This window comes from Lagopus leucura, unplaced genomic scaffold, assembly GCF_019238085.1.
Source record: "Lagopus leucura isolate 7727_CA_CO unplaced genomic scaffold, USGS_WTPT01 Super-Scaffold_73, whole genome shotgun sequence".
NCBI classification, from domain to species: Eukaryota; Metazoa; Chordata; class Aves; order Galliformes; family Phasianidae; genus Lagopus; species Lagopus leucura.
Genome location: NW_024962252.1, coordinates 48,999,261 through 49,014,955, shown reverse-complemented (window position 1 = coordinate 49,014,955; position 15,695 = coordinate 48,999,261). Strand labels below are relative to the sequence as shown.

The 15,695-nt window shown below is 44.1% G+C and overlaps 1 protein-coding gene across 1 annotated transcript in view; it reads left to right on the top strand.

Moving 5' to 3' along the window:
* Positions 1–5,819: 5,819 nt before the first annotated feature.
* Positions 5,820–15,695, top strand: part of MAP3K5 (mitogen-activated protein kinase kinase kinase 5) — a 92,326-nt gene continuing 82,450 nt past the window's right edge. Inside the window, exon 1 of the mRNA XM_042881071.1 lies at positions 5,820–6,207. Within this exon, the coding sequence (XP_042737005.1) occupies positions 5,820–6,207 (388 nt within the window). The remainder of the gene's footprint in view (positions 6,208–15,695) is intronic.

Genomic DNA, 15,695 nt, shown 5'->3' with positions numbered 1-15,695 from the left:
TTTTTTTTTTTTTTTTTTTTTTTTTTTTTTTTTTTTTTTTTAAAGCTAAACCTGCAGTACAAAATCTGCTGTAAAGCGACGTTGAGTGCCTAATTCTTAACCTGGCATTTAAAGGCAGATCACTGGATTACGTGGTTGGACTCCTTTGATCTCATGGTATAAATAAAAAAAATATATATGTTTCCAGGGAGGTGGTGGAGTCACCGACCCTGGAGTTGTTCAAGGAATGGCTGGATGTTGTGTTGAGGGACACAGTTTAGTGAGCACTACTGGTGATAGGTGGGTGCTTGGGCTGGATGATCTTGAAGGTCTTTTCCAACCTTGGTGATTCTGTGGTTCTGTTTATTGAACAGCCTCCAGGACTTTATGATAAAATCACTCCAAATTTAGTGCAAGAGCTCATTTAATATATCTACCAGATTGTCTAATAAGCACAAAGTTTCACAGCAGCTCATAAAGCTTGCAACTGGAAGTTCATAGGGTATCATTGACATGTATCATATGAACTCGGACTTCTTGACTCTGGGGCAGGAGAATGTTTTACTGAATGAACTGCTCTGGGCCAAATTCCACCAACCTTAGCCTCTATGCAACCCTTTAAAAATCACTAGATTGTTTACAAAATGGAAATTGAAGGACAATTTTCTGAGCCAGCATTTTAAGTAGTGGCCCTTTGTAATGAGGGTGCAAATAACAACATTGGAAAAGATACGTATCCACTGCAGTGGTGCAGTAAGTGAATTGTGGTGTGGCCCTTTGTGAGGTGAGGTTTCAGGAGTGGGATGGAGTGAAGCCCATAGAAAAGTTAGCATGTAGTATTTCACCAAGTACATTTTCAGATCTAGTCATCTTTCCCAATCAGTGACATTCTGTAGAGGTTACACCAACAGGAAACAGCCCTTATCAGTGGCCTGGCTTTGCTTGGAAGACATATTAATAGGATTTTTGTAGACATCGATGATCAAGGAGCAGACAGAACATTATGAGAAAGTCCTGAGAGAAGAACTAGTTCCCCACACCATTTTTTTCCCCACAGACAAGCTTGTGGATTCATGCTTCGATGGCCATTAGAAGTAGGAAGTGAAATAAAACAGCAAACAAAAGTATTTGCGTAGGGAGATTGAAAGGTAGGTACGGTAACAACTAAAGAAATAAAAGCTATTTTACGAGCAGAGAGAGAAGGCAAACGTGAGTATTTCCTCCTCGGGCCCAGGGCGGGTGAGTAAATCCGAGAGGCAATAAGGACAGCCGGTAATAGCAGCGCTTTATAACAGCATTGGAACCAGCTGCGCTGCCGGCCAGCTCCTCCTACCACGGTCCCACAAAGCCCGTGTAGCCAGAACGCCCCATTAGATGGCAGCCGTGCTCCACGGAACAGCGGCCAGCCCGCAGCTCCTGAATAAAAAATCCCCTACCGATGCAGATTTTGTTTCCTCACATAGCATCACTTCAGTGAATTGATTTCCCACTCTTTCAGTATGCAAAGTTTAGGCTCTGTTTATACTGCAGTCACTTCTTCGAGCTCAACTCATAATCCTTGCTGGCACTGTAATATGTGGTCGAGATGCTGACAGCAATATCCTTGCACCCAGTTCACCTCCTTTTCAGAACACTGATCTCTGTTCTGCCATAGACATGTGCACATCGTTCCCTCAGCTCCCTGGCTGGCAGCTAGTTTAGGCATGAGCTGAGCTGGTGGCAAGCACTGCTGCATACACAAATCCTTACAGAACCTGTTATCAGCAAGAGTATAGTCCAGGCATCAAAAAACATTGCAAAATGAGCCTTTCTACCACAGAAAGTAGACTGGGAGCTGTTCCTTCAGGTTCAAGGATATGCAGTTTAAAACACTGAAAATACCTAGGGAATGCAGTAAGCTCTTTTCTAGTTATCGAGTCATGCTTTAGGCCCTATGCCATCAACATTTTGCTCTTCAACAGTGAATGTTTATTGACTGAAAGAAACGAAGAGATTTTCCCAGCTGAAATTTCCATACAGTCATAGGGCTGCATGAGTAGAAGCTTTAAGGAAAGCATTTAGTATCCCGAGACTGGAAAGCCAGCAATAGTGAAAATAAACAACTGCAAGTAACCAAGGAGGTTGCAGATGCAAAGGAAAAAAGCTCACAGGGTCAGATTGGAAAAGAGAGGTTAGTGGAGGCTGGGAGGAAGGCCTATGTGCAGAGACATTTCTGGAAGTTAAAAAGGACAGAAGTGAGAGGAGAGAAAAACACTGTAGCAGAGGAAGAAATCTGAGAGTTGGAAAGAAGCATGAGAGTTGCATGTTTGCTGATTGCCATTTCTATGCACCATATCTTATTTCAGTAAGTGAATTGCCCGTGCTATTAGTGTTACATGATCAGACTGAACACCAGTCTATTTACCTGCTCTCAGTACTTATTTGGTGCTTTTAATGCTTATCTCAATTGTAGATTTACTTTCTTTTAAAGATTGGCAGTTGACTCTTCCAGAACAAAATGTTGCCTTCTCAGTTCTGAGCATAAAGGCTACTTCTGATTGTTTACAGTTGCATACTCAGTCTAATTTTTTTTTTTTTAATAGGTTTTTTGTTTATTTCAGTTTAACCATTTCTATTTCTGTGCAAGTTACCTTCTAAAGCTCATGGGAAAAGGAACGGTGTATGTACTTTTGAGATGTCATTTGAACTTCAATGTATACAAGTTTAAGTTTGTAGGTTTTTTTTCTTTTCATTCATAATTGAAATGTGCTGGCCTTTACTCCTGCAGACTCCCACAGCAATATATTTTAGTCCACTCCATCAATCTCCAATACAACCAAGAAAATTGAAAATGCAGATTTAGTATTGAATCACTTTTCTCCCTCTACTGGACACTCACGGCTGTAATATATGAAAAAAAGTTGTAATTTGAACATAAGTACTTCAAGTTTCATATCTCTAAATCAGAATGCTTAACATGAAACTGCCTCTTTTATTCTTGGATCTCATTAACACAAGTTTGAGTGGCTTAATCAAGTCTTTAGTGTCTGTCACACACTGTTTGTCACTCAACACAAATTACATTTTCAACTAATAAGAATGAAAAATTCCTGGCTGTTAGAATTCTAATTATGGTAAAGCTAAAGGCCGATGATGTATGGGAAGAAATGGAATTATTTCAACAGATTTGAAGCTAACTGCTTGCTGCAAGTTTTTCTCATTAGAAAAAGCACAGCAGGAACAGGATGATACTGAACTGAAATCATACGTAAACCATCTGGTGCTAGAGATGTGAATTCTACAGTACTTGAGAAACAAGTGAATAAGGTATGCAGAAGATCTGTGTGACTTACTCCAGATTAATCTGCATTTTTATTACTTAATTTCTCATTTCTTTTTTGGGCCCAACATCACATGCAGTCAAATGAGCAGAAAAACTGTGTTGTGTTTAGAATGGACATGGCATTAGTAATGAAACAGACCTCACAAGTCAGCAGCACTAAGTAGAATAGCATGCCTCTTCCGTCTTCTTTCAGTCCGTGACTTCCTTCTGTGCTTGACAAACATGGACTGTTCTAGAGAACAACAGAGATATATTGTTCTTGCTTCCTGTAAGGTGATGTAAGAGCAATGCTGAATGGATTAACACTGATTCTGCATTTTGTGGAAAACTACTTTATTTAGGAAAGCATTCATTGTCGTTCTGACCGGAGCAAGAAACAATAACCTACTGTATATTGCAGATTAGCAAATATTAACTTTCCCCTTTAAATTAGTCTTTCGTTTGCTCGTCATCTTCCCACCCCATTTACCCATTCCTTATCAGCAGAAGCAAATGCCAGGCGTATCTCATTGAAAATGGGAACTGATCGACGCAAACAGAGTTCCCGAAGGTACTGCGATGACTAATTTTCCCTAACAGTTCCAGAATTTATCCTTGTCCTACAGAAGTTATGGAAATCAGTGATACAGGAACAGGCACCATGGTAGCAAGTTGATTAGTACCAATGAGATCCACTTTAATGGGATGGACCTATTGATATGACACAAACATTAATATTGCACAGTGCTATGTTGCTCCATGTTGCAATGAGGAGAATGTCAGTCTGCTTTCTCAGGTGAAAAGTGGTAGAAAATGAGGAAACCATCTCAAGTTGCACCAGGGGATGTTCAGACTGGATACTGGGGAAAAATTCCTTCACAGAGAGAATGGTCAAATATTGGGAAGGGCTGCTCAGGGAAGTGGCGGAGTCCCTGTCTCTAAGGTCATAGAATGGCTTAGCTTAGAAGGGATCTTAAAGATGGTGACGTTCCACCACTCCTGCCATGGGTAGGGTTAGCAGCATCCACTGAGTCAGGCTGCTCAGGGCCTCATCCATCCTGATCTTAAATGCCTCCAGGGACGGGTCATACACAGCTTCTCTGGGCAATCTGTTCCAGTGCCTCACCGCCCTCTGAGTAAATAATTACTTCCTAACATCTAACCTAAATCTCCCCTTTTAGCTTAGAACCATCCCCCCCTGGACCTATCATAATCAGACTGTGTGAAAATTCAGTCCCCCTCCTGCTTACAAGATCTCTTCAAGTACTGGAAGGCCACAATGGGGAGCCTTCCCTTCTCCACACTGAACAAGCCTACCTCAGCCAGCACTTCATAGGAGTGGGGCTCCAGCCCTCTGGTCATCTTCAAGGCCCTCCTCTGGACCTGCTCTGATAGCTCCACATCTTTCTTGTGCTGAGGGCCCCAAGAGCAGAAGATGACTATAATCTCCCTTACCCTATGGCCACCCCATTTTTGATGCAGCCATACTCTACCGGGGCTCAGGGTTACCAAACTCAGTGCTCCCTTCAGCACTCACAAGCATCACACTTGCTGCTAGGCCCCAGTGCCAGACACTGTGTCCTTGAGAGAGAAGCAACAAAAACAGTCCTTAGCTAAATAGGAAAAGCACCTCCAGCTTTCAAGGAGCACAAGGCAAGGTTGTTACCCGCCACTTCATTTTATGAAAAAACAGGTTTATCTGGATCAAAACATGTCTGCTGGTGAAAGCACGCTTTAAAATCTCAGGCAAGCTGGAACCCGTTCCATCCCGGTGGCTGCCGACTAAGCAGCACCCCCAGCTCAGAGCGCTGCCAGCAACACACCAGAATACGGAGCCGGCCGGCTTTTCCGAGACCATTAAACAGAGCGACGCGGGGTGCTGCCAGTCGTCGCCCCATCCCCGCCGCGGGTCGGGAACCAGACACGGAGCGCATCCGCAACGAGCAGCAGTCCTCGCCCGGTCCCGGGCGTCCCAGCGGAGCTCCCCTCGCACACCCGACACTCCATCCCAGCGCACAGCCCGGCTGCTGCTGCTGCTGCCTTATTTGTGGCCGGAGGCGGGCCCAGAAGGAGGAGCGCGGTGCGGAGCCGCCCCCACCCGAGCTGCGAGTAGAGTCGTGCAGCTGTCGCTCGACTAAATCGGGGGCGCCTGAGAGCAGTCCCACAAGTGGTTCCTGCCCACAAGCGAGTCGGACCCGGCGGCTGAAGGGAGAGCGAACTGCCGGCTGCGCAGAGGAGAAGACGGGTTGCGGGGGGCCGCTCGACAGGTGGTCCCTACAGGTGCGGTAGAGAAGGGAGCGGCGCGCCATGGTGCGCGCGGTGGGCGCCGCGGAAGGCTGCGCTCCTCTCCTTGCTCCCAGTCACTGGTGTTAGGCTCCGCGGGGCAGCGCCTCGCCCCGGCCCGGCCGCCGCTCTCCTCCTGCAGCTCGGCAGTCAGCGTGCGGGGATCGCTCGAGGCGAAAAGACGCGGCATGGCAGCTGCCTGACCCCGGCCGCCAGAACAGAGCCCAGGACGCGCCGCGGTGGCGGCTCGGCAGGGATGAACGACGGCGGCGAGGGGACCATCAGCTTCGCGGTGCCCGGCCCTCCGGGCGGCGGCGAGGAGGGGCTCGGCCGGCGGGCGCAAGGAGCCGACGGCGGCCGTGGCTTCCAGCCCGAGTTGGCCTCGCCGTGGGGCGAGGACGCGGCCGTTGCTTGCCCCGCCGCCGGCACGGGCATCGCGGCGCGGGCCAAGGGCGCCGGGCGCCGGACGGCCGTCACCTACGTGATCAACGAGGCGAGCCAGGGGCCGCTGCTGGCGGCGGAGAGCGGCGCCCTGCAGAGCCTGCGGGAGGCGTGCGAGGTGGTGGGGGCCACGCTGGAGACGCTGCACTTCGGCAAGCTGGACTTCGGCGAGACGGCTGTGCTGGACCGCTTCTACAACGCAGGTGAGACCGCGCCGCCGCGCCCTTCCTGCTGCGCCTAGCCGCTTCCCGGGCCGTGCGCGCAGCTCCGGCCGAGCCGAGGCGCGGCCCCGCTCCGCCCTCCGGCGAGAGGCTCAGTCCGGGCGGGCGGCACCGGCGGCTGTCCCCTCGCTGTGCGCCGCGGCGCCGGGCTGGGCAGCGCCTTGCGAGCGGCCGCGGCTCTCACGTCGGGAAGCAAAAGTGTGTCAGATCCTCTTTCTGTCCCCCGCTGACCCCGTTAAGAGAGGAAGCTGTCAGCGAGCGCGCTGTGAGCGTGCGGCTGTTGGCGCTGCCGACACTGGTGCCTTGTGCCAGTGGGTCAGAGATGAGCTTCACCGCAGCGGAGTGCCGGGATGCACGTTTTTGCTGAAACGCTATGGGTGAAGCGGGTGGAGCTGCGAGGCCCCGGCAGCTCGGAGAAGCAGATATAGGGTGTGCAGCTCGGCAGCCGTGCTGCTGGCACAGGGGTTGGTTCCGCTGCCTCTCCGTGCTGGCAAGTTTGCGCTTCGGATATTGGCTGCAATAAAACACTTAGGATGGATGATAGATTAGCGTGAGTGCCCTGCGCTGTGTCTTGTCGCCCTGCCTGCTTTCATGGCGGTAATGTGGTAACAGCTTCGTCTCAAGGCACTGTGATCTGAGCTGGTGTGTTGTGATCCACCTGAGCCCGTGTTTAGAAACAAGAACTCAAAACTTCCTCTTGCTTTTAAATTTTTTAATTAGTAGATATATATAGGATAAATGTAAAATTAAAAAAAAAAAAAACCTTACTACTTTACTAAAGATTTCATAAGACAAAAATTATATTAATGTCCTTTTACCATTAAAAAAAGAAATACAAGCAGGAATTTGACTTGACCTGCAATTTTCAGCTTATTTCGTAGTAAACTTCTGTTTGTAAGAAATAACTCCGGCAAATGAGCACTTTAAAAAAATCTGGCTGATACTGTAGCTTTGTCATCTCCTGTGGAGGAGAGGAGAGTCAAAAAAAAAAAAGAGAGAAGTACCTGCACTCAGGCCCTGCGTTCGCAGGACTGCCCAGCGTGCACATGCACATGCATGCCATTTCTGTGGAACACTGAAAGCTTTGCCTCCTGAGCTGCTGTTCAGGTCCAGGAGGTGGATGGCTTTGAAGCATGAAGTCGCGTCTTGCCTTGCAGCTCTTACACAACTGTGTCTGGAGAGGTGAAGCTCTCAAAGGTCAGAGGAGCTGTGTCACAGATGGAAATAGGAGGGACACAGAGCTTTAGCATAGATCCCATTCTCCCCACATCCGAATGAGATACAGGACACGTGAAACCTGAGAGTCTCACCTGGTTCCTGTTCCATCCGTCACTGGAGCTGTACCACAGTGAGGCTCACAGAGCTAAACGATCTGTGATACTGCTGTACCTCCTCTGTTTGTTAATCTCTAGTCTAAGCCATACAATAGGTGGGGTCTTGGTAGCGCACAGAGGCTTTTCTTGTGATGGAGCTTGTATTCAAAGTGGGCCCCTTTTCCTTCTGGCAGTAGGCGTCTGGCGTATAGTGCTACATAGCTGCACACTTATGTCATAGAACTGCCTATTTCAATGGCTTTCGAGCAAATTCTCTGAAGGTGAAAACTTGTTCGCTCAGTGCTGTTTGGTTATGGCAATATAACGATACTATTGCAAAACAGGAAAATTACCTTGCTCTTCTACATTGGTAGCAAAGCTGTAAATGTGTGAAAAATGAGGAGACGTCCAGCTCAGGACGTAGGAGTTTGCATCTGCTCCCAGTGTTCTGTCCTGTCCCAGCTGTGATCCAAAACTGATGCTGTGCTGAAGCTGTGAACCGGAGCTGATGTTTAGAAGGATCTATGAGCTTTCATGCTTGTCGCAACATATATATTTAAAAATTAACTGTTCTCCAGAAACTTAAGGCTACCAAAAAAATTGATAATAAAGTACCTAGGCTAGGAACAGAACAGTGTTGCAACGTAAAAGCTCTGTAAAACACAAATGAGGAACCAGTGTGAGGAACAAAACTAAAATGGTTGTGAGGAGTGTATTTATTTCACGGTTTGATTTTGTTGTTTTCATTGCCTTAACTGGGCTGTGTGGGGGAAAGCATTTGTCGATGTCAGATAGTGTAATGTCCTTCCGTATTTCCCTTCTTATCCTCTCTTGCTGTATGCTTTCAGCAGTGAAAGATGTTGTTAATAAGGGTAAAGAATGTCTGCACACTTCACTGTTTTAAGAAACAGTGGTGCATTAAGATAGTTCAGCATAGCTGAATATCAAGTAAGAATTTAGCAGTAAAAATACTTTCAATTTAGGTAATGGTCAGTTGGTTTTATTCAAGGTACCAAGTTTTACCCAACTCAGTGTAAAGGCCAGTGAAGTCATGCGAGAAAGGAATGGTATGATTGCATGGAGATTTGGAAAGTCAGGCTTATTGCTGTGTTTACTGAAATGGGGCAACGAATCTCTCGAGTCTTGTGATTTGTACAAACTAACTGTGCTTTGCAGGAGGAGGATGGAGGTCATAGGTGTGGTGTAACATCTCTATCCATCGTCAGGCCTTCCCTTCTTTTATGTCTTGTTTGTACTTTGTGTAATGTAGTCTGAACTCGTGGTGATCTCTGGCAGAGGCTCACTTCATGCCTTTCACTGCTTCAAAGGGAACTTCAGGAAGTATTAAATAAAATGTAATCTGAGATGTAAATACTCATCATCCCCTCTAAATTTGGATTAGCCAGCTAATAATCTTCTTCTGCTGGCTTCAGTCAACTGATGGTGCTTAAATGCTGAGACATAATTAGCAACATGTATGACCAGTGAGTAAGTCTTAGCTATATTATATTATTTGAACCAAATATTAACAGTGAGTCTATTGTAGCATTTTGCCTTACTTGACTGCAAAGAAATTGTGTTTTAAAAAGAGGAAAAACCCAACAACAACAACAAAAAACTACCTCTTGAGAAGCAAATGTTGAATCAACTGTAGTAATTGTTGAAACATTTCATACATTTCCTCTTTTCAGTAATAGTAAGGGAGAAAAGGAAAATTAGTCCAATGTCCGGCAGTGCTGTGTGTCTGGGGTTGGCCAGCTGTCTCAAGGGCTGGTTTCCTCCTTAAAGTGGATACTTCTCCCCCCCACCCCCAGTTCTAAGTTGTATTGAGCTGCTGCAATAGGATTGAAGCTGAATTGCGTGTTTCTCTTAAGTTCAGCTGTATTTCTGAACTATTCAAGAATGTTTATAGAGTCAGTTAGAGGTGCACCAATGTGTAGTAGAGAAACTATCCACTGCACTGTGTTCTGAATGTTTATGTACGCTACTTTTGTTGTTAAAGGATGCTTTTTTCTCCATTGTAATGACATGATCTGCATATCTTGTTGTTTTTTATTATTCATTGCTCGGTTAATTCTGAAAACTGAGCCGTAAATGAATATGAACTTACTTTAAGTTTCTTTGAGTTTACATAAGCAATTCATTTTTTTTTTCTACCATGTCTTTTTAGGCAAATGAAATTAGGATGATTTCATTTATTTATTTTTATTGGAAACTTGTCTTACTTTGTATTTAGTTTGTAACTTTTTCTTTCTAAGAAACTCGCATTGACTACTTCTGTGCATGCTTAGAGAGATCATTTGTTCAGTGTTTTCAGGCATGCACTTCTCTTCCATGTCTAATCTGTAAGTTTAGGCTACAGAGTATAGATGTAAAATTAATTTTTGGGGGTGATTTGTCAGAATTACAGTGTCTAGCATTCTGAATTCTGTGTACAGTCTCTGGACTGAGGAGAATCTGGATTTTCTAATCTCTGTGGTCACTTGTTTTAAGATGGTTTTCAAGCTAAGCAACTTGACTTGTCTCAAAATTATCTCCCTGTGTCTATGATGTTGTGTTATACAAGGGCATTTCTTTTTCCTCAGCTTCTTACGCTCAGGTTTCATGGATCAGTGGTCCTTGTTACATGATTTGTACTGACTCTGCTGTATTGGGATATTGAGATAATTCACCATAATAGCAATGATTAACTAAAACAGAGTTCATCAAATAACAGCAAATGGATTTAGCTGATCGTTGTGTTTCTGGAACTTGGTGTTGGTGCTTTCAGAATTCATGCAGGCTTGGACTAGAGATTCTCAGTGTCAGCTCACCAGGCTTAAAAACATACTGTGCAGTATGCCTGGGGGAAGTCTTAGCAAACAGAATGAGAAAACTTTCAGAGAGCCAGTACAGTCACTGGTGTAAAGGTGAACTTTTAAGTCAAGTGCATGAAACAAGAACACTTGTTTTGCAGAGAATTCCTCTTTGAAGAGGAGTGTTTGCATCAATGTGTAACAATCACAAAACACTCAGGAAACTTGAACCAGGTGAACCTTTACACAAGGATGTTCTACACCCAGACTCTTCTTTCATACTTTACAGAGCTTGTGTGGATAGTAAATGTTTATAAATATACAGGCACATAAAAATGAAGTAAAGCAGTAGAAGGACTATTTTTCCTTTAGGTACTCTAGATTCCATTATGTTGTTTTTAAAGTGATTTATGGCTTTACATAAGTTTCCTGGGTGTTTTGTGATTGTTACACACTGATGCAAACACTCCTCTTCAAAGAGGGATTCTCTGCAAAACAAGTGTTCTTGTTTCATGCACTTGACTTAAATATTTTCTCCAATTAAAAATAAGAGCCAACTTGCTACCATGTGAGCTCTGTAAAGGAGCTGGAAAAGTAGGGCCACTGAGAGACAGAGATTAACTGCAAGTTGTGTTCTATTCCACGTTGTCTCTCAGAACAATCAGCTTCTTCCGCATCTTACTTGCTGTACTTCCTGACTATTGTTTTTCTGTTTCACTTCTCTGAATTTCATCAGACACTTCAAATGCCATGTGATCATTCTCTGATTATTCAGCACTTGCATCCATCACGTAATTTGCTGTTTGGACACTCCCCTCGGTGCTGCTGAATAACCACAACTCTATCTGCAGCATCGCGTCTGGGAAGTCCCTGCTTGGAATGACGGTTCTCATTACGAAAGCTGATGAAATTATCTTTGTGCATTATTCTTCAGAATTGAGGGTGACTACTAAGAAAACATAAACATCTGGTACTGTTGTCAGCAGAATTCATGTTGAAAGAACTTTGCATTTCAGCAGCACTGTGTTGCAAGTGATGAGTTGGAGCAAGAAATGCAGATTAATGCTGAGGGTGTGCAGAATCAGGTTGATGATTATAGGCATGCTTTCAGGATAGATATATCAAGCTTGTGATGTATTACAAGTACAGGATCTCTGTGTCAGAATGCATAGTCTATGTTGGCACAGTTACATGGGGTTCAGAGAAGAGTGGATCATAAAGCTTCTTTTGACTCTGGATATTGAGCTCCAGATTCTGTTAGGAGGAAGCACTGGAAAGTTAAATCAGATGTGTTGGCATATCTTCAGCATAAAACAGTATTTCATTCTGAAGCTCTGGAATGTGGTCTGTGTTAAAAAGAAGACAGATAAAAGTATATTTTGTCTATTCATAGTTAGCACTACTGGAGAATTTCTGGATCAGTGGAAAAAATACAGGATTTGAAGCAATGTATTCACAACACTTGCTGAACCAGCTGCAAATTTCATAACTAGGCTCCAGTATTGGTGCTGTAAATATGAGCTCCATCTGGCTACCTGTCAATAGGTGATTGGAAGGCTAGTAGCCCATCATCTTCTGTTTGAAGTAGACGGAGCATGCTAGGTGGAGGGTGTGTGGCTGTGTGTGACCCTTGAGACCTGTATTCTCTTTCAAGTTCTGTGACTGGCCTGCCATAGCAGTTTGTAGCTCTGCTGTGCAGCAGGAGCTTCCTCAGGTCTTTCCGCAGGCTGAGAGGCTTGCAGGTGCATCTGACATGGGGTCCTGGGCACAGAAACCCTGATATGGCTGGGAATTTCCAAGGACATCTGTAATGTAAATAATATTAAGAGTGTGCTCTTGCATTTAGTTCATGTTCAGGCTTTTGCTGGGTTATTACAAGTTAATGGCTGTTGAAATGCTACCTTCTGTTAAGTGCATCAGGCTAATAGCACTAGTTTTCAAATACTGTGGTGGTGTGTATTAAAGTGTCAGGAGAAGTGCACACTGTGAAATTGTTAGCGTCTCTTAAAAGCTTGTGGTGAGACATCATAAGAGAGGACATAATGAAAGTATATTTCCCAGTGGGGAAAAAAAAGGCTGAATGAAGCTAGGTAAATGCTTTTTGAGAGAAAGAGAAGGAAGCCTTTGGCTGATTTCTTTCTTTATTTTTTTTAATTCCCTTCTCCTACAGTGTGTAGTTCTGTAGCTCTGAACAGGATGTGCCATGCAGAAATGACTTCTGAATCTGCAACAGCCATGCTAAGAATTTGACTTCTCTTTTTCATCAGTTTCTACAGTAAGGAATTATAGAATTGTAGAATTCTAGATTCTACAGTCCAGATTTATGTTTGAAGGGACCTTTAAAGGTTATCTAGTATCATGTCCTGCTCACACAGCCCACCCTCAGGACCCTGCCAAGAGTAGGGACACCTTACACTACACCCCATCCAAAGTGGCTTTGAACACCCTTAAAGCTGAGGCATACGCAAACTCTTTGGGCAGCCTCAACTTGTTCCAGTGCCTAACCACCCTTGTGGTAAACTCCATCTAAATCTAGCCTTTGTCAGTTTGAAACTACAACCTCTTTTCCTATCACTAGAGGTCTCAGAGAAAAGGTGTAATCCCTTGGCCTCCATATGTTTCAACGTGGCTTCTAGCTGTAGAGATTCCTCAGATGGTTTCTAACCCAGTTTTTTCCTATGATGGGAGAGACTTAACCTTGGCCTATCTTTAGTTTTAGGGACCTGAGAGATTTGGGAAGATTGATCACCAAGGAAAACTGGGGCAGTAGAATTGAGTACTTTAACTGTTTCTATGTCACTGATCTCCCAACTTGTGTTATGTGTTCATCTTTGGTTTTTCTGATCAAAGGATCTGTAGAAGCTCTTGTTATTATTATTATTATTATTATTATTTTTTTTTTTTTACATCCCTTCCCACGTTCACTTCTAGCTGTGCCTTGGTTGTCATAATCCCATCCCTACGTGTCTGGGCAGTGTTCCTATATTGTTTGCAGGATGTGTGTCCCTGCTTCCACTGCCTATGTGTTTCCTTCTTGTTCTTCAGTTCAGCCAGGACACAACCATATTCCACAAGCATATTACTCTCCTGCTTTTCTTGCCTTATTTCTTGCACTTGGGGATAAAGAGCTCTTGAGCTTGATAAGGAACGTCCTTGAAGCCAATGCCTTTTGGTTACCACATCCTTGAAGGCAGTTTCCCACAGGATTGCATTCATCAGTTTCTTAAACAGGTGGAAGTTTGCTTTCCTAAATCTATAGTTCTTAACTTTGCTCTTTGACTGGCTCATATCCCTTGAGATTGTGAATTCTTTCAGAGCATGATTGTGCCAGTTGAATTTACCACCTACTCTGACCTCCCTAATGACATCAGTGAGCAGCAGGTCCAGTAAAGCTCCTCCTCTGGTTGGAGCCTCTGAAAAGCATGCTGTGAAAAATCTTACATGTAACAAGTTAAAGTGGAGGGTAAAAGCCTAAAGGATTGAGTAAAAATAGATAAGACCCTAGTATATAATTTAATGCCATTATCCTCAGTGTTTTTTTCTTGTCTGTTGTGCTTTTAAAGAAAATTAAGCAGGTGTGTTTCAGTTTTATGGCAGTTCATTTTCTTTTGTCTCTCAGTAGAGATGAGCTGAGTAGTTAAATTGTTCTGTAGTTTTTTAAAACTTATTCCTTTTGTTTCTGGTCCTTTAGAACAGTCTCTATTTAGAGCTTCTATATTTTCATGCGTAGGCGTCCTGCATGTTGTATTTGTATGATAAAAGCAATCAAACCACAAAAAAGCCTCAAAGGATCAGCTATGATATGGATTTTGCACATGTGCAGTTAGTAAAAAAGAATTTGTTGCTTGGATTCTTGTCTCCCTGCTTTATGTTGTCCCACAACATCTGCTGCTTATTTTGTATGGCTTTTCTGAGAACGATGCAAATATACTCAGAAATAATGTTTACTAGAAAGAGAGAGGCATAAGCAGTCAGTGAAGTCATCTTGTGCAGCAGAATGTGCGTGACAGCTGACACTGTAATCTGTTCTGATGACTGGGAATCTTCCAATAATCACTGACAGGTAAATATCTGTGAGAAGCTTGAAATTGTTTGTATTCCAGGAGAAAATGAATCTCAGGCTAAGTTTGACATACAAGAACAGACTGCTTCTTTTTAGTATATATTCTCTTTTTTTCCTCCAGGAACTGAATTTAATCCTTGATTGGAATGGATATAACCTTCCTTTCAATTATCAAGAGCTGCTGATCAACTAGTAACGGAGGCATGCCAGAGCTGGATTCTGTTCTAAATCACGTCTTCCTTAATGAATAACCTTTAGGATACATTTAGATGCAGCATGGGGCTTAGAGATTTCCCACAGACTGGCTCATTTGAAATCACTGGGAATCGGCACTCTTTCAAATCCCACGAGAAACGTATGCCTTGATTTAAGAACTAGATGCTCGTGTAAAAATTTGGCTCTCCATTTCTTTCTTATAGTGATAAAGCAAATGAATCACTCTGGGGCTTCCTTGCTGATGGCATTGGTGGATGTCTCTTGTACAGAGTGCTTTGGGTGAGTAGGCAGATACTGCTGTTAGTGCTGAAGAGAGCTATTCAGCGATGCCTTCACAAAAGGCTTATATGCAGCTCTTGCATAGAGCTCTGTATTGATCTTTCCCCCCTTTTTGTAGTGCCTGCCTGATGCAGGTATAACGTTGCTTTCAGGGCAACCTTTCTGGTTCACTAGGGCCTGCAGACTGAAACCTGTAGTCTGTGAAGTTTAAAGATGCAGGAATTCAGTGTCTTCCTTCACCTCCCCATGTCCCTGATGCTCTTCCGACAGAATTGCATTCTGTGAGTTGCAGGAGTGCTCAAGTCAGTTGTCTGACACTAGCACAGAAAGCCCTGCGATATGGACTAGGAAGACTTGATGATGAACCAGAAGCAAAGGAACAGCTGTAAGAATTCATTTGTGATTCTGTACCATGACTCCCATGCTTGGTATAAATGTATCCAGTTATGCTGATGCAGGAGCCAAGTGCTTTGTTTAACTCTACCATAGAAGAACACCCGTAGGTGAAAAGCTCCTGTCTCCACTTTTCCACCTTCAGTACAATTTGTACAGCTACACACACTTTTAAAAGCATGATGGTGCTGTTCTTTCCCTTTAGAAGAACATCTCTGAGGGGAAATATGTTTGTGCTGGATGTGTGGCTTATTTTTGTGTTTTATTGGTTTATTGCTGCCTTTCAATGCAGTTTCTAAGATAAGGTTTCTCAGCCTTCCGGCATTAACTTTACAGATGATTCATATGAAAATGGACTGACTTTGATCTGGATGTGTGTGTTCTTACCAGTGGTTCTGCTTGCACAAGCTC